The following is a 19,092-nucleotide window of genomic DNA, read 5'->3' as shown; positions in this document are numbered from 1 at the left end:
TAAAATATTAAATACAAAAGATTTTTCAACCTCGTTCTCAAGCAAGGATTCTTGATGTTACAAGGGGAAAAGTATAAGCCTTCGACTGTCAAGATTTCCGAGTTTTAACTCCTTAATCATTTTTCAGTGTAGAACTAAATTTTTAGGTACTTGAATGATTATATTTAAAAACTTAAATGGTCATACAAACAGCTTAAAAACCCACTGATTCATGTTGGGGCCTCGGATGATTTGGGAAAGTTTTTAAACCATCGCTGTTCTATGTGGGAAAAGAAAAAAAGAAAAAAACAGAAAATCCTCAAGACGTGTTGAAAACATTTCAAGGTGCGCTTTTAAAGAGAAATCCACTGCAAAACTAATTGCCAATTTCTTGCTCTGTGGTTGTCTGTTTAGGGGCCTCTTTCCATTCTTCACGTTTCCCTCGCATGCAATGGATCGACTTGTCTGTCTGTCTGTTTCTGCTGAGTCACTAAATTTTTCATCTTTGTCCCCAGGTGCTACTGAGCATAAAAGTTAAAACTGCCATTCAGAAAACGTGGCACTTCTGTGTGTAGCGGTGGGAACCATTTCCCTAAGAGAAGCTCAGTTACTTGGCTTGTCCTTCCTTCTCGCGAAGGAACCTTCCAGGGAGCAAAGGGATCAAACCGCGTGGCGGAGAGAAGCATCCCGGCGCTGCAGCTGACAATTTCCAGCTGGCTGTTAAATGCGGAGCTTCCCGGGCGCCTGGCTGGCTCAGCCCGATGCAGAAGTCTCCCCCTTCTCTAAAGACCCAAATCCCTACAGAACCAGCTTGGAGTTACTTTCCCTTCAAGGAGACCGACATAATTGTGATTTGTGGCGCTCTCAGTTCGCGGTGGTATTTTCCTGTTGTGTTAAATGTCTCTTACTAAGTAATAGACGTGATTTATGTAGACGACGAAGGGGTGTGCGGCGGATTCTGTGATTAATCAGTGAATTCCCGTCCGCTGGCATCTCTCACTGCCCCTCTTGGTGATGTAAGATCAGACGTACCCTGCATTGAAAAGTCAAGACACACGAGCGGCTCGCTCGCGCTCACACGCACTGTCTCTCCCCCACGCGCGCATCCGTGCACCTTTCACATCCTGCTCCAGGCAGGAGAAGGCGGACAGGCTGGGCTCACTGAGCTGAAGAATTTCCAGTGACATTTGTCTGTGACGCTGCTCCTTTCCGGGCTCGCAGCCGCCGCCGCCGCTGCCGCCGGGCCGAGGGTGCCGCCGAGCCGTCTCCAGCGCAGCCTTCCTCCCCGGGCGAGCACGATGTCCGAGTTTCTCCTCGCCTTACTCACTCTCTCGGGATTATTGCCTATCGCCAAGGTGCTGACGGTGGGAGCCGACCCAGGTAAGGACACCACCTTCCCCCTTTCTTCCCCTTCCTCGGCTTTCCGGCTGGAAGATGCTTGCAGATAAGTGAGTGTGAAACTTAAGTCCTTGCGGCCCCGCTCCCCGGGTCCGGTTGGCCACTGTGTGCTGGCCTCCTGGAGGGTGAGAGGTGCGGAGGGGGGGGTCCGAACCAGGTGCCAGCATCCTCGGCTCACCCGCAGTTTTTCCCTTTGGCTGTTTACTAGTCCTGATTTGGTCCCCCGGGAGCGTTGGGACTTGACGGCGCGCTTCTGCCCGCGCATCCCAAGCGCTGCAGATGTTGGATAAGAATTCGCTTTCCTAAGACTTCCCTCCGCGCTGGCACCAGGGATAGGAGCTTTTGCGGGCTCCGGATTCTCTGCGTTCTGCGGGTGCTCCCTCAACTTAGCTTCTGGGTTAACTTCCTTACCTGCTTCGCCCAGGGTCTTTGTAGAGGCGAAAGCGCCCATTCAAGCCCTTTTGCTTTCTGTAGCCCCTTCCTGGGACAGGTTCCAGAGAGATTCGGGTCAGCAGTGGGGAGGCTAAGGCTTCAGGGCGCTTTTGGACGCAGGCACCTACTTGAACTTGACTTTTTTGTTTCTTAGTTTGTTTTTATTCCGAAGGTCTGTGACACAGCTCATGGTACCTGGAGATGCTCACCCACCACTGGCATGTTGCCCATGCTTTTCCACCAAATGTTAGCTAATGAATGGTAGAAGTTTAAACGGGAATGTGTATAGGGAGCAGAAGAGAGAGGGGATGGGGTTTATAATAACCCTGGATTCTGTAAAGTTTGGATCTGGAAATCTAGGAATCCCTGTGCAAGTTTGATAATCTTTGAGAAAAGCTGCACAGGTGAAAAAAGAAAACAAAGTGAACAAATACTCGGGCAACTGGCATTGGAAGAGTTAACTGCTTAAAAGTAAAACCAGTATCAGAGATCTCAGTTGTGTGTTTTTTAATCATGAGTTCACATTGACTAATATACCTCAGCTGGTTTGGGGGCGGGGCGGATTACCAGAAAGAGAAGTAGGAAAGATAAGAATGATACCTGGATCCCAGTGCTGAGCAAACGGGCACAGTTGCCTTGGGATATTTTAATGACTGTGTTTATATGAAGGGAATTAGGAATTGACCAAAAATTATTGTTTCATTTTAGGGAAAAAAAAACGGGAATGAATTTTAGTGTTTCTAGCCAACCTGTGGTTGGCAACCAGAGTTTGGTCTTTATAATGTACCCCGCAGGTCATTTCCTTTACTAGCAGTGAAACTAATACGAGTTCCTTCATGAAGTCTGATGTTTCCTGAGATTGCATTTTAAACATGTCATTGCCACCTAACCATATGGCTTCTGATCATGCCTTAACTTCCCTGTCAGTTGGTGTGGAATAGATCAAAACTATATTGATAAAATGGAAGCACGTTACTTTAACTTGAAACCATGATGATGTTTTGTTCTGGAACAATCAGCTCTCAACCTTTCTTAGGAAGAATTTTGAAGTGTGACCAGAGCAGGTGAACACAATGAAGCTTTTCAGCGCTGTGTGTGAGCAAGATAATGGCACTGGCAGACTACTTACTGCTACTGGGCTCTTTGAGTCCCAGTCTCCAGGAATTGACCTCATCTCCACCGGAGTCCTCAGTGTTCTGAGATGTGTTTAGGAGGGACAGAGCCATTGCTTCAGTGGTTGGGATGGATACCTGGAGACAATTTTAAATATAATAAAAAGTTAAACATACAGTCTCCCAACCTTCTTCTGAGACAGGAAACTAAATAACTAAAATGATTGCAATGTAGTGCCCATTTAATGCCAATTTAGTTCCATGTGGGAGAGGGACATCCGATAGATAAGCAGGGACATGGAAAAGGACACTTACTTTTTCCTTAAACTGAAATAGTGTCGTGTTGTATCAGCATGTCAGTATAACAAGTACTGTATCAGATAGCACAAGTAAAAATAGTTGTAGACCAATGTTTTTCCACTCATATATATATATATATATATAAATATATATATATATATATATATTTAGCACAACTTTCAAAACTGTTAGAAAAGAGCTAAAATTGTCACAGCTAGTTACCACAAGTGAGAAGGATGAGTCCCATTTCGACAAAAGAAAAAAAAAAGGAGAGGAATTTTGTTGAAAGTTAGAAAAGAAAGTGCTGCTGCGTTATGGCAGAATTCCTCACAAAGTGCTGAAATAGAAGACACAGGGATATAAAATTAAGACAGAGGTTAATGAGACGTGGCTTTGGCAAAGGCACCTGTCAATTGTCCTTGAGGAATAAAGCAGGCACAAATTACACAGGTGTGTATTCTAGTGCAAGGGTTAGAGTTTCATGCCAGAAAATGTGAAATCACTTTCAGGTTCTCCAAATACGTATTGGGAGATGGGTGGGTAACGGGTGCCTTCTTAAGTTGTCTGGACTAAACGGAAATGATTGTACTACTCTCTACCAGTGTTGCTTTTTCCTGTGTAAATTTATGAGTATAAATTCAAACATTTATTAAATAGAAAAATACTTCAACTTGTACGTTTCTCTTCAATTTATATGCATTCACTTATCCTTTAAACCCATATATATTTTTTATTTTCTTAGTTTATATTGATTTTCATACAGCATTAAGCTAATGTCCATGTCAGTTCTTATTAGATTTCATCCCATCTGAAAAAGGAAGATCTTTGTAACTCTTAACAGGGAAATGTGGAGGATAAATCATATTCATTTGGATCAACCAGTGTGTCATATAACAACATCTTATCATATCGGAATATGGCTTGGTAAGGATTACAACTTCATAAAAGAATATTTTAAATTGTTAACTTATCTGAAAAATGAGAAGGCTGTTGATAGATCTGAAACTAGTTGCTTAAATTCTTGAGTCTGACAACATATGGAAACATATTTCCAAGTAATTAAAGTTTATGCTGTTCTAACCATTTAAATGTGTATGGCTATAAAGTCATCCAAAAGTGGCAATCATGTGTATGTCAAAATTTTAACCTTTCTCCCCTCAAAAAATGGACTACAATCCTTGACAATTCATATCCAGAAATACCATAAAGTTTTGTTTTGAAGAGATCTCTGTAATCTTGGAGATTTCTTCTCTCTCTCTCTCTCTCTCTCGCTCTCTCTCTCTCAAGTTGAAACTGGTAAGAAGTAAATGAAACAATGGGGAAATAAATAGAAATTCAATGTGTTAAGAGAAAAATGAAGTGAACTGCAGAAACAGGATAAGGGAAGGAAAGAAATGTGGGGAGAAAACCAAATGGTTTTAGGAAGAGGCTGAATCCAAGTGACTGTTTCTTAAAGGAGAGATGGAAGTAACTTTAGATGAATGACACTTTCTTAAATACTTTCTTCTGATTTCACAATAAATGTCTTATAAAATGTTTGCAGTATAAAATAATTTAAAGGAAGTTCTATCATGCAAAGCTGGATATAATTATTAAGATAGAAGTGATTTTTTTGAATGTATATAAAAACACTTTAGAAAGGGTGAGGGATGGATGATATAGTTAATATATTCTTAAGAATAAGATGACACTTTTTAAATGTTACTTTTAATTTATAGTGGAGAAATGCAGAGATTTTTAGTTTGCAAGTGTCTTGGATGTAGGGCATCAGTTTTTTGCTATTTGCCTTGTGTATATATATATTTTTTTTCAGAGATTAGGGTGTACAATAAAGATAAACTCCATTTGACCTCACACCGGTCAGAATGGCTGTCATCAATAAGTCATCCAACAACAAGTGTTGGAGAGGATGTGGTGAAAAGGGAATGCTGGTGCACTGTTAGTGAGAATGCAGTATGGAATTCCCCAGCCACTGTGGAAAGCAGTATAGAGTTCTCAAAAAGTTAAGAATGGGACTTCCTTATGACCCAGCAATCCCACTTCAGGAAATATGACTTAAGAATCCCAACACACTAATTTAAAGGAATATATGCACCCCTATGTTCATTGCAGCATTATTTACAGTAACCAAGATTTGGAAGCAGCCCAAGTTCCCATGAGAAGATGAGTGGTTTAAAAAATAGTGGTGCATAAACACAATGTAATACTACTTGGCCATAACAATGAAGGATAACTTACCTTTTGTGACAGTGTGGATGGATCTGGAGAGTATTAGGCTAAGTGAAATAAGCCAGTCAGAGAAAGTCAAATATCATATGATTTTACTCATATGTGGAATCTAATGAACAAAATAAACCAACAAGCAAAATAGAAACAGAACAATAGATACAAACAAGTTGACATCTCTCAGAGGAGAGGGACATAGGGGGATTGAATGAAAAAGGTGAAGGGATTAAGCTCCCCCCCCAAAAAAAAAGCAAAACTCATAAACACAAACAACAGTATGGTGATTACCAGAGGGAGGGGGGATGGGGAGAGATAGAGAGGGTGAATGGGGCATAAATGACTTGGGGTGGTGAATACGCAATACAATATACAAATACTGTAGTTTAGAGTTGTATACTTGAAACCTATATAATTTTATTAACCAATGTCACCCCAATAAATTCAATAAAAAATAAATAAAAATAAAGTCACTTGGACTAAACAAGACTTGGTCTTCTACAAGGATTATGATGGTGAGGGATAGCTGTATCTTCTCTCCATTCTATATATTATTATAATCCAAATTTTCTCATGCTTCTGCCAGTAATTTTTACATCTTTTGCAAAATGTGTGCCTCCATTTCTTTAATTCCTTTGTAGTTATGGGAATTCTGTTTAGTAAAATGTATCAACCAGATGTATTGACTGATTTGTGTATCTTCTGTGATGGTTTTCAAAATAATTCTCATACAAAGGACACACTTGTCTTTATTCTAGATGGATGCATTCAGGAAAGTAGAATTAATGCTGGAAGTTAAACATGATTATATGACCAGGATATCATTAGCTACACTAATTAGTAGTAAGTAGAACCAACCTAGTCGGTGTGTGGATGTGCATATAAAATCGTCTTGAAAATGGCTGTCTTGGGAAAATGAAGACAACTGTACTCAAACATCAATAAAAAAAGTAAAAATAAAATAAAATGGCCATCTTGGCACAAGCATCTATAAAAACATCACTTTAACCTGAAAATTAGAGATACATATTTTTAAGTGAAGCTTTTATTTTTCAAAATCTAAGACAATATATGCCTTTTTGAAAAACAAAAATATGAAATGAAAATTTTAAGAGTTAAATTTCAACTCCCAACATGCACTATCCTACTGAATAAATTTTCATATGATAAATATTTTATTTTAACAGAATCAGATAGTGAAAGGAACAGTTGTCAAAATTCGTTTGCCTTTGAAATACCTGCATTTATGATGCATCAATGCTTATAATTTGAAACAATATTTTTAGGAGCTGGAATGCTGAAACAAAAAGTTGAGTACTCTTATAATCAGTTAATTAGAGACCATATTGGACTAAACTTCTATCAGGAAATAGTCATGTTTACTCTAGGCAGCTCAAAAAAACTTTTCTTGCATTCCGAAGAAATCTAGCCCCCCATATTTAATCTAAGAATAAGGCTAAATATTCCCTTGATATATAGAGAGTGAAAACAATAAGGTTCTGGGCTTTTTGTTTGTTTGTGTTTTTGGTGGGGAAGGAAGGACAAAATTAATCTAACTAACCCAACAGAAAAGAATTGTGATACTTTTTATCATTTGCAGAGTTGCCTTACATTTTCATGTGGATTGTTAGTCTCCAAATTTAACCTACACAACAACCCATTACATAGAGGCATAGAAATGAAATTGCAACAAAGCAATCACAAATCTAACAGTTTTCGGGCCTTGGGAACATTCCCCAGTTCTATTTGGAAAGAGATATTTAGAGCTTGTTAGTTTCTTAAATAAAAGGTTTGGTTATTTAAACATTAAATACCAAAGCATGGACACATCTCTAAAAATTTACTTGAGCTTTTAAAAAGTTAGTTTTTCGACTAATTTACTTGTATGCCAGTAGATATATTTAGCTCACTTACTTTTGAAAAGTATTGAGCTTGCCATAATATTTAATTACTGTTCTCACTATTCTGTGCTTTCTCACTTGAATAAAATGTTAATCTCTCCAAGTACTTCTGAACTCTCTACATTATAGAAAGGGAATGGAAGTTTCAGAAGATTTTTCAACATACTAGAACAAGTAAGCTTACACCTTCAAAATGTATATATTTTTTCATTGAATTTTTTTCTGCTATAAGCTGCCATCGCTATTTTACATCTATATTTTCTCTTTATAAATGATTTGGTGGCCTCCCTTTCCCCCCTGGCATAACTATAAGACCAAGTGAGAAAATATTTTATTACTCTGTTCTGAATTCACTGATAGCAAAATATAGTTTCTCTTTCTCCATCCTATTGATTTAAACTATCTCTGTACAAACCCGTTTATTCTGACTGAGCTTCCAGAGTAAATTAATTGATGAAACTGAGTAGTAAATAAATTGGAATCAAACTATTAGATAGTAGCTATTAAGATCTGGTAAAACAGTTAAACTGATCTTGCATTTAAAAAAAAGTTGGATTTATGGAAAAACAACATTAACTATGGATTTCCTTGAGAGACTTAGGTATAGTACTTTTATCTATACTTTGCAGAGTGTATCATATGTACCTTTGCCACTCTGTCTGTAATAACAGGCAAATCAAATATGTTTGGTAGTAATTATATATTGATATAGAGTAGGTTCAGAGTTTAAACACTGTTAAAATATGAATACCTACATGCTCTGAATTCATTCTTGCTCAAAGTTTACTTTGATTATTGAAATCAATTAAAATATATTATTTTCTCATTTTATAAAATATTTTAACAGTTAAAACACATTCCAAAATCTTATTTAAAAGTTAAGACATTCCCTCATTACAGAGTAGACAGTAGAAATCATTTCAGTAATAAAACATGGATTTAGTGTGCTTTTGAACATGACCATAGCTACTTTCTCATGTGATTACGTTACCTGTAGTCTGCTATTAGACATCCAACTCCAGTTTAAAAAATGCAATGATATGATTAAATAGATGGGCCCACTCATTTGTTGCTGATCTCGCAGTAGGTGAGATTCTTGTCTCATCAGTGAAACAGGGTAATGCTTAAGTTGATAATAATTGTGTCACTTACATTGTTCAATAACTTGGCTATTCATATTAGTTGAATGATTATGTATTATCTACATTTGGGGGTTCTCAAATATTCCAAAATAGTTGTAAATATATAACTCTTGTCAACATGTCTTTACTATAGGAATAATGAAAAATAATTTTAATTAATACTTTCTTACTGTAAAGTCATCTTTTTAATCTTATTTTTTAGATATGTGTGGATAAAGTCATGTATATATGAAAGGTTTCATTTATACATGGGTATTATAACTATGTCTTTTATAGAAAACAAGTTAAGAAAGTACTTTTTCATATGAAATTCCTTCTAACTTTGTTAAATAAGGGAAAAAAGAAGAAAAGAGTGTCTTGAAGAAGATAGTGTGGCCTCGCTAAGATGCCGGCATTACACTTTATCTCACAATGCATTCTTATTAACAGTCAGACATCTCTTCTGGAGTCCCGTGCACCTCATTGTCTGGCTGGCTCAGCCTTCAGACCAAAGACAGGTATTGTTGCAGTGCGACCTCATTTTAGTCAAAAGAATAACGTTTCTTCTTAGGTAAGATCAAGGTACCACAGATGATCCCTTGTCTTATTCTTACAATCAATAGGATATTTCTTCCTAAATTCTCCACTTTGCATTGACATCTTCAACACTTCCAAGACAGCTTACAGCTTAGCTTTAGAAATATGAATACATAATTCCTTAAGATTTTTCTACTGCTGCGTTTTTCTTGAATAACAATTTGTCATCTTAGCCCTTTCTTCTTATAATGAGAAAAAGAAACCTAAAAATGGGGAGGGGAGAAGAAAAGTAAAACTTGATGTGGCTACTTGCTTTGAGTGTTCCTAGGGTATTTTAGGGTACTTGTGAAAAAGCAAAACTGTAGGCATAAGGCTAATAACAGAAATGAGTTCAAAATGATCTGTTTTCTTTAGAAATGAAGGTATATAAGGAGAGGAAAGACAGAGATACTAAGAGAGAGACCATCCACAGTAAGAATTTATTGAAGCTTAATCCATATAGACCAAGTAACTGGAACAATTAGGAAACCTCAAACTTTTGATAAAATTTAGATTCTAAAGATTTAAAATAGGTTTAGTTTTTAGATTATCTAAGACCTTGTGAGCATTTGCTAAAGCTTTTAATGGTATATTTTATTGGTCTGAAAATATAAAATACAAGTATACTTTCTTAAAATATTCTGCTTTATTCAACACTATTAATTTTAAGGCATTTAAAAAATAATTAAGCTCTGAAAGTATAGTGATAACGATGCCAGCTCTGGGTGAGATTTTTGCCTCATCTGGTGAAAGGATTACTAATTGTGTCTGATCAGCATCTGTATTTCTGAGATTTTTATTAAAAATAAGTAAGATTTATAAATACAATCACTAACTCAGAATCCCAGCCCTTTTGCTGAGTCCTGGCATTGTCGTTCTAACACAAACACTGGCTCGAGTTCACCACTACCATGCTAAGGACCCATAACGCTAGGGGCACACCATTCTTATCTGAGAGAAAAAAAATATGGTGACATTATCCAACACTGACCAAGAATACACACTACTTTATCAATTATAACATTAACGTAGTATAAATTACTAATATTGCATAGCAACGGAAATCTTTTACATTTTCAGGATGCTTTAATTTTGTTCACGTTTTTTTCCTACTTAAATTATATGATCTCCACAGCAACCTATGTGGTTGCCAGCCATTCATTTATTCATTCACCTATTCGACAAAGCTGAGTAAGTATCGATAGGTGCTGTTCTAGGTTTGGGAAGGTGGCAAGTAAGCAAGTTAGGCAAGGTAACTGGCCGGATGGTGCTTACATTTTAGTGTGGCAGGGGACACACAGTATACCAAAGCGTATGTAAACTAGTAAGTAGCATTTTGTGCTAAGGAGAAAGAAAAATGGTGTAATGTAATTGGGAGAAGTGATTTGAGGATTATGGTTGTAATCAAAGAAGGGCTTTTTGAGAAGGATGCCATTTGCCGAGACAAAAGGGATGAGAGGGAACAAGCTATGAGTACTTCTGAAGGAGGAGCTTTCCAGGCACACCCTTGAGGAAGTCATTAATTCATCATTTCAGAGAAAGAAGGAAGGTCTGTGTATCTGAAAACTGTGTTTGGGAGAGAGGAGTAGGGAAAAGGCATAGATATGATGAAGCCCGAATGGTTCAGGCGGAACCATGCAAATCAATGCGAAGCATTTGAATTTTGTTCTGATTACAGTAGGAAGCAATTGGCAGTTTAATCAGAGGTAACCTGACACAACTTAATTATTTGAGCTCATGCTTATTGCCGAATAAAGTAGAGCTAGAAGGTCCACAGCAATCCAGGTAAAGGGTTATTATAATTATTCTGGAGAGAGAGATTGGTGGCTTAAATGAGGGGTAGCAGTGCAGATGAGAAGAAGGGAGAGGAGCAACTCACATTTTTAATTTAGGAAGATTTTCTATAACAATTAATGCAGCACCATTTGATACATTAGGAGGGTAAGAAATGGGATAAAGTTTCAAATTATTATCTTCAGAGGTTAGGGCTAACATCCTAAGTTATTTAAAAATGAACACATTCTGTTTTGCAGTACTTCTGACTGACGTGTGTCAAACACATTTCACAATATAAGGCACACGATGGTCCTGTGTGGGCTCCGCAATATTGCTTGCCTTCGTATTACCATCTCCCTCATTTCAGGATTATCGATATAGTCTTCCCTATTACCCCATGTTACACAGACCATTTCTGCAGAATGAAATTAGTAAAGTCTGACAGTATTCATTGGGGATTTAGTTAAAATGAAACACTTAGCAATGTTTCAAGCATTGGTAAATATAACAGCAGTTATCTTTCTGTGATTTCTGTCGATCTGAACCAGTCTCACAGCAGATGGAAAAGGCACTGGCTGATGTGAAGACTCATATGTGTGTGTGTGTGTGTGTGTGTGTGTGTGTTTTGAGGAAGTCATCAGTGTTTTCAAGGAAGAACATTTTTATTGTCCCGAAATCCTCAGAAGAATGCATGCTGATAGTCAAGTTCCAAAGAAAATTGTAGAGAAGAAAGGCGTGGTGATGAATAACGGAGAACCCAGGTAAGAGTTTCTGTCCCAGTGGGTATTCCTGTAGGTCCGTCAGGGCCCTTGGCGTATTCTTCTGTGTTTACCCATGTGTTCATTGACTAGATGTTATAGCAATTTCTATTTTCCAGGCAATATGCCTTATAGACTGAAGGAAGAAACAAATAAACAACAAAAACCAGATCAAGCAATAAAACACTAGTTTAATAATTGTATGACTTTTGATTTTTGGGGTAAGTCAGCTTATGACTGTGAAGACAAACCCATTTGGTTCTATTGACTTCTTGTTGATACTAAAAAGGAAAGAAAGTGTGAGAGGAAGATAGAGGCTCTAAAAAAGTAGTGTAAGAGAAAAGTATATATATATCAGAGCCCATAGGGTTTATGAGGAAGAAGAAAGCAACACAATGTTTGAAGGAAACACAGTTAATATCAAGCTGATTGAGTTACACTAAAGTCCTAAGTTATTTGAAGATTGTTTGGGATTCGATTACATTGATTGTTTTCATTTCTCTTTTTCTCTCTTGGCTCTCTTTTCTGTTACCTGCCTTGAGGAAAAGTCAAAATTTAGTTTTAAAATTAGATATTCAAATCTACATTCCAAAGTACAAGTTTAACCCCAAATATTCTCACTAATTCTTTTACAGTTATACAGGCTGCCTAGAGCCAAAAATCAACCCTTTGAGAAACTATTTACTTTATACCATGAGCAGTAGTATTATGGAGGAAATACTTCAACCCATCCAGAGAAATTACCTGGAAAATGCTACGTGGCCAATACAAGTAGTGTTTCACAAGATAGCCTAATCTGTTTTTGTTTTTAAACATGATGTGTCTTTAGGTTTAAGAAGAAAAGTCATATACCAAGCTGACCTTAGGTAAAAATATTGAGATTTAAAGCTCAGGCATTTAAAATTTTAGAACTACTTAAATAAGCCATTGAGGTTAAAGATCTCAGCCAATTTATTTGTTGTACAAAGAGCTCACATGCAGTTCAACAGACATTTGCTACATGCACGTGCAGAAATTGAGTTTACGTGAGACTTTGAGTTCAGTCCACTTTTCATTCATGTGGTCTAAAGTACCTTTAATAATTTGGCTCCTAACTTTTAGTACTAAACTCAACAATATGCCTAGAAGTCAGTTAAATATGAAATAAACACCAGCATTTTATTAAATTTCAGAATGAGTGAACAAAATCAAATTTGAAACTGGAAGATTCTGCATTGATATTTAATTTGGGACCCACTATGAATTTGTTTGCTGTGTGCTTTAGCAGGCGGGGTGCCAAAAAATTGGAAATAAATTAGTCTGAGTAATTAAAAACAGCAGGAAGGGGAAGGGTCACTTGTATATTGTGAGTATGAGGTAGGATTTTTATGCTTCCTGCTGAGAACACAGCTCACATCCCACAGAGGTCCACTGAGTGGCTCTCCCTCCTCCCCCATAGGGAAAGTCCTATGGGAAAAGGTTTGACAGGAGCGTAAGGGGGTTATTTAAGTTTTAGGTAAAGTGAAAAATATATACTGACTACATGATTATAATAAAAGCTGTTTGGGCAGGAAATGCTCTGACCCCTCAGAACAGACTTAAACCTGCTATGAAGAGCCAAGGAAAACAAGGCTTATTGAGATAACAGTTAAGCTGGTGAAACACCTGAAAAATCTAGCAATAGCAAGAAAATCACTTAAATCGAAAATAAACTTTCAGAGATTGAAGGTACTCGAGTTCAGCAAGATTTAGAGATGAATGCCAAAGAGGATTAGTAAAAGTCTCTTCCCTTTGAAATGCCACAGTAATGGCCCTATCGGCATGTCTCAAAGCCGTGCTTGAGAGTCACAATGTAAGTAAGAATAGAGCTCAGTGTACAGTAAGAATAATGTTTTCTTACAAAGGAGGCTAGCATATAAAGGAACCTGGAACAGAAATCCTGCCCTTTTTCCTCCCATCTGCAGGCAAGAGAAAATGACAGGTAGTGTTTCTTTTGTAGTGAAACAGGGGGAAATACATTGGTCATGGCTTCCGAGATTGCGAGACTCAGAGAAAAGGCTGCTTGGGTTTCTTTGCTCATCATTTAAGTAATGGCACTCAGGCAGGTTTGACTGAACTTTACGAAGTTTTACAAACACAGAATCTTTCAGCACCCCGGCTGGCGGAAAGGTGCCCTGGGTGACATGCACACTAAAGAACACCCACATTGTCAAAGGGGACGGCTGATACTCACCTGGAGCAGTATGTGGCCTGTATGGATATGGGCTGAGGGTAGGTGGACCTTCAGATAATGCAAGGGAGGCCTGGAATCTGGATTTTTATGCATAATGTTCTGACTTTTAAATCTTGCCCATCAAGATAAAAAACAAAACACAAACAAAGAAATAATATTGTGGGGGGTCAGAAACACAAGTTGATCGATTTAGCGCAGGCTGTCTGCCTATGACCCACTACAGAGCCTCGGAGTTGCAGGAATCATCCGAAGGTTGCACTGGGCCACAGTGAAAAGACATTTTCCTCGGTGCATCGCAGACAAAAGGCGGCCCTAGAGAGCTGTGAGCAGTGCCTTGAAACGTGGAGTGCGTTCCTGGTGCAGATCCTGCCTTTGGGAAGAAGGATCCCAGAGGTGGATTTGCACAGTGTGCTGCAGCCCTGCCTCCGCAACTTCCTCTCCCCTGTGAGCTAAAGGCAGAGTCAGGGAAGAGAAAGCAGGTACAGAGACAATTCTTAATGACCCAGAAGAGATGCAGTGATATTAGACCTAATTGTGACTTGGGATAGAAAACTGCCACTGAAAGCATCTAGGAAACCTCTGTTAATAATGGTGAGGAAATGCTATGCAGGTGATTTTCATTAGCCTTGGCGCTACAGGGACCTGAGGAAACATATTCTGGGAAATGAGGAACATGTGATGGAAACAGTATTGCTGGGCCATACACAGATAATTACGGAAATGTGGAAAGAATGAAAGACCAAAAGGGAGAAGAAAAATATAGTGAAGTGAAGATGGCAGAGATAAGATCCTGATGAGTAGACAAATTCACATACTGAGACATAAATGGGATCACATTTAGGTTTGCATTTTGTCTTCCCCTTTCTTGGCCAAGCTGAGACTTAACAAAGAGCCAAACTTGTGCTTGATTACTACCTTTAGATTACATACCTGTGTTCACATAACATTAGTATATCCAAGCTGATTATTCAAACCAGTTTTTTCTAAAGCTGTTTTTCAACTTTTTAAAGGATTTTAGTTATTTTTAGAGAGAGGAGAAGGGAGAGAGAAAAAGAGGGAGAGAAACCTCAATGTGTGGTTGCCTCTTGTGCGCCCCCTTTCCCCCATCTAGAGACCTGGCCCACAACCCAGGCATGTGCCCTGACTGGGAGTCGAATCAGAGACCCTTTGATTTTCAGGCCAGCACTCAATCCACTGAGCCACACCAGCCAGGGCTCAACTTGTTATTTGAAATAATTTTAGACTTAGAGAAAAATGTATACAACTAGTATAGGGAGTTCCCATATATACTTCACTTAGCTTTCCCTGATGGTAGCATATTGTAAAACTATAATACAATTATCGAAACAAAAACTATACATTGTACAGTAAATACTAGTAAGTAAACTGTAGACTTTGTCTGACTTTGTCCCCTAATGACCGGCTCTCTTCCAGCATCCAGTCCAGGATTCAGTGTGGCATGAACTTGTTGTATCTCCTTAGACCTTCAATCTGGGACCACCTTTGGCTTTACTTTGCTTTCATGACCTGGGTTCCTTTGAAAAATACCAGTCAGAAATTTGGAGAATGTCCCACTGTTTGGGTTTGTGTAATATTCTCTCAAGACTATGCATTTTTGACAAGAATGTCACACAAAAAGTGGGCCCTCCTCAGTGTTCCATATCAGGAGATACATGTCAGTGTGTCTTCTAATTAGTGATGTTAACCTTGACCTCGGAGGAAGTGGAGCCTTCCTGATCTTTTCTACATCAATTCATTGGAATTCTCCTGTAAGAAAGAGCAGCCATTTATTTATTTATTTAAATCCGTTTAGACTCACAAATATTAATCATTTGTTATAATCCAGTGCTATCATTGTTTATTTTTTTCTCAGATTTTTCCAACTTTGGCTACTGCGAGCTCTCAGATTGGCTACTCTGCCCTTTTGACATACCAGCGTCCTTTTCTGAGCACTTGCTTACTTTCCATCACGGCCGATAATTCAAGTTCATGTTGTATTTTCTCTGTTTCTGCCCTGGAATCAACCATTTCTCTAAGGAATTTCATAGGATATGGAAACTTCAAAGATAAATTTCTGAATTAGAGTTATTATAGGTGGTGATGCTTAAGGCATTCAAAATTTCACTGTCCCCAGTTTCTGAAGAAAAAATGTAGGCATTTTATAAAATCAACTTGTATTTATTGACCTTTTTAAAGAAAATCCTAGGGACCTAAAAAAAAGGATATATCTTCCCTCAAAGAGTTGATGGTCTAAATTAGACAAAAAGTGTTATGGAAGCATAAACAAAATCATATAAGGGATAATTTTATCAGACCTAACAGGTGAGGGCTGGGGCTCATACTGATCCCATGCCTTTTTTCTTTTTTTTTATAAATTTATTTATTTTTAGAGAGAGGAAAAGGGAGGGAGAAAGAGAGGGAGAGAAACATTGATGTGTGAGAGAAACATCAATCAGTTGCACCCCAACAAGGGACTGAGCCTCAACCCAAGCATGTGCCCTGACAGGGAATCAAGCTGGTGATCTTTTGCTTTACAGGACAGCGCCCAAGCAACTGAGCCACACAGATAAGTGTTTGAGCCCATGCCTTGTCTTTTGAACAGAAAAAAATATACCAGATATAGAGAATGGGTTTGATATTTTAGATAATTAATGACCTATTGTTAATTTTCCAGACTGCCATACTGCAGGAGATTACCCAGCTCCATATGGGGTCTTTGGTAAAGGGCACGGTGATAAATTGGTGATTTTTAATGATCAAAGTCAGAAGTCATTTAGGCCTAGTCACTTACCATTTGTGCGTCAGTTAGCACAATAGGAGTCACCAATGATTGCCACTAACAAAGCGTAATTTCTGCCCATGGTCCATCATTTTCAGTGAACCAGTTGATACAATCCCAACTAATGAAGCAAGCATGGTTTTGTGTAAAAACAAGTATCTGGAATTTTCTCAAGGGCCTAAAATATTCACTCTTTCAATGTACATGACTTTTTTATCTCCTTGTCTTTTTAGTGCCAACCATGAACACTTTATTGCTGTTTTTTTTTTTAAACTATTTCTGGTTGTCTTATTCTTCATGATCATTTTTAGTTTCTCCTAACTTTGAAACTGCATTTTTTTCTCACTGTGGTATTCTCCCTTACCTGTGAATAGATAGAGCCAAACACGAACTCACATCCAATGACTGATTAATCTCAGGTGTTGGATATATCCAACTTTAATGGCATACTGTCTTATAAACATAGATATGAGATTACTGATATAACCAAAAAGTTTAGCTTCTGACAATAGCTCTAGTAAGGTAGTACGAAAAAGAGAGATTGGAAAGCAAACAACACTCGTCTTGAATTTTTAACGACTTAATACATTTTCGGAAATGATCCCTTTAAAAGACAGTATGACTTGCTGAGAAAAGCTATACACTAGGAACCAGGAGAAGTGAACTCAATTCCCAGCTCCGCATCTGACTCACTCTTTTTGAGGGGCAAGTCACTTAGCCCCTCGTTGTGTCCACTTCCTGCCTGGTAAACTAAGGAGAATAGTACAGAAAGCCTCCCACCTCACCAAGATGTGTTAAGGCTGCATTTGGTAACCATTGAAGGGATCTTTCTCCCCCTTACTGGCGAATGATAGTCTTATTTTTATTAGCATCTAGTTTGATTAATTTTTCATTGTAAGAGCCTGGAGCTACAACTAACTTCAAAGAATCCTTTAATTCACACTGGACTTTCATTGTGGTACATACTGCTTTGCATTTGTGCACTTATTGCTAGCAGGAGGACTTGTGGTTCTTGCATTTACAAAAATATCCATTGCCTCAATCTATTTGACTGCCAGCTCTGGAGTCTTGTACTAAGCACTTCAGAGTCCATTAAAAGGGTAGAGGGTGGAATCCTGAGGAGAAGAGGCTTACAGATAAATGATTAGAGGATGTTGCCTAGCAATATTTATTCAAAAGTGCTATTGTTCAGTTTGGACAGTAGGACATTCAATATAGTCTGGAAAATCACAGAACAATGTCATAGAATAGATTGAACAAATGTCTCTTACTCTATCACATTTTCCCTGATTCCTCCAGCAGAAATTATTGTTTTCCTTCATTTCCCTCCCTTTTCTTTGTTCTTGCTGGGCCTATTTTACTTTTCTCTAGTTTTCCACAGATATCTTTTAAGTTTTTAGTATTTTTTTAATTAGTAGTTAATCATGGGTCATGCATTATTTTTTGTTATTTCTCTTAATTTTCCTTTCATATTGAGCAGTATCCCTCCATATTGTTTTTATGACCTTAATGTTTTGAAACAATGCCAAATGAAGAATATTCTGTGTTCTGAATTTATGTTATTTCCTCATTATTTCATTTATTTTGGTTCTGTATCACTGATATTTTCCGTAAACTGGTATTTAGATCTATAGGCTAAGTTGGATTCAAACTCAGTATTTCTGGACCGAACACTTCCTAGGTGATATTGAGTATCTGTATACTTAATAGCTGTGGTGTTAGATATTTGCATACAAAATAGAATTAATAATATAGATACTAGAAGAGATAGAAAGGGCCGTGATGTGTAGTGCTCTACAGCTCCTGCCTTGCTGCAGTGCTCAGGGGCAACTTCCTGTATCCTTGTAGAAGAAAAATCTCTTCACTTACTAGCTGCATCACCTTTGGCCAATTACTTCATCCTTTCAGGTCTCAATCTCCTTATCTGTGAAATGGGGATACTGATACCTACATACGCTCTTGAGGTTTTGGGAAAATACTTGTTAAGTCTCCTGTTTATAGGAGGCACTCAGTTAATGGAAGGTTACTAGGACCAGTAGTAGTAATGATGGTTGTATTCACAGTCATATTCTGTCACGTCAGGGGGGCTTTAACGCAGAGCCCCCCCCCCGCCCCCCGTCCACCACGGATGAAGAAAAAGACTACCAAGACATGATCTGCTTGGGGAGGAGAGGTGGCTGATCTCTCAAAGGAGAAGGGCCCAGAGCCTCTCTCTCCAGGGGCTTTTATTAGGTTCATTCGCATAGGAATACGGATAAAGCTCATCAATCATTGTCAGCCAGTAAGGGTTAAACAATACATGATTTACAGAGAACTTTGAGGGCTTATTCTGAGTTATGGCCAATTAGCTAGAGGGCCATAAAACTTTAGGCGCCAGACTCATCTCAGGTCTGGACCCTTATCCTTTAAACTGAGGGTACAAATTAAGTAGGTTTCACAGGAATGTATGTATTTTTGTTAGGCCTGATTCCCCAGGGAATCCGCCCCTCCCAGCACAGGACTGCACTGCCCTCTGTCATTGTTTC

The 19,092-nt window shown here is 38.1% G+C and overlaps 1 protein-coding gene across 1 annotated transcript in view; it reads left to right on the top strand.

Annotated features, from left to right (window-relative positions):
* The first annotated feature begins 703 nt into the window (after positions 1 to 703).
* The window catches only part of LRP1B (LDL receptor related protein 1B), a 1,720,016-nt gene continuing 1,701,627 nt past the window's right edge, over positions 704 to 19,092 (top strand). Inside the window, exons 1-2 of the mRNA XM_053919407.2 lie at positions 704 to 890; positions 1,201 to 1,359. Coding sequence (XP_053775382.1) covers positions 704 to 890; positions 1,201 to 1,359 — 346 coding nt within the window. The remainder of the gene's footprint in view (positions 891 to 1,200; positions 1,360 to 19,092) is intronic.

The sequence above is a fragment of the Desmodus rotundus genome, chromosome 2, assembly GCF_022682495.2.
Source record: "Desmodus rotundus isolate HL8 chromosome 2, HLdesRot8A.1, whole genome shotgun sequence".
Lineage (NCBI taxonomy): Eukaryota > Metazoa > Chordata > Mammalia > Chiroptera > Phyllostomidae > Desmodus > Desmodus rotundus.
This window is presented reverse-complemented; position numbering and strand designations above follow the sequence as displayed.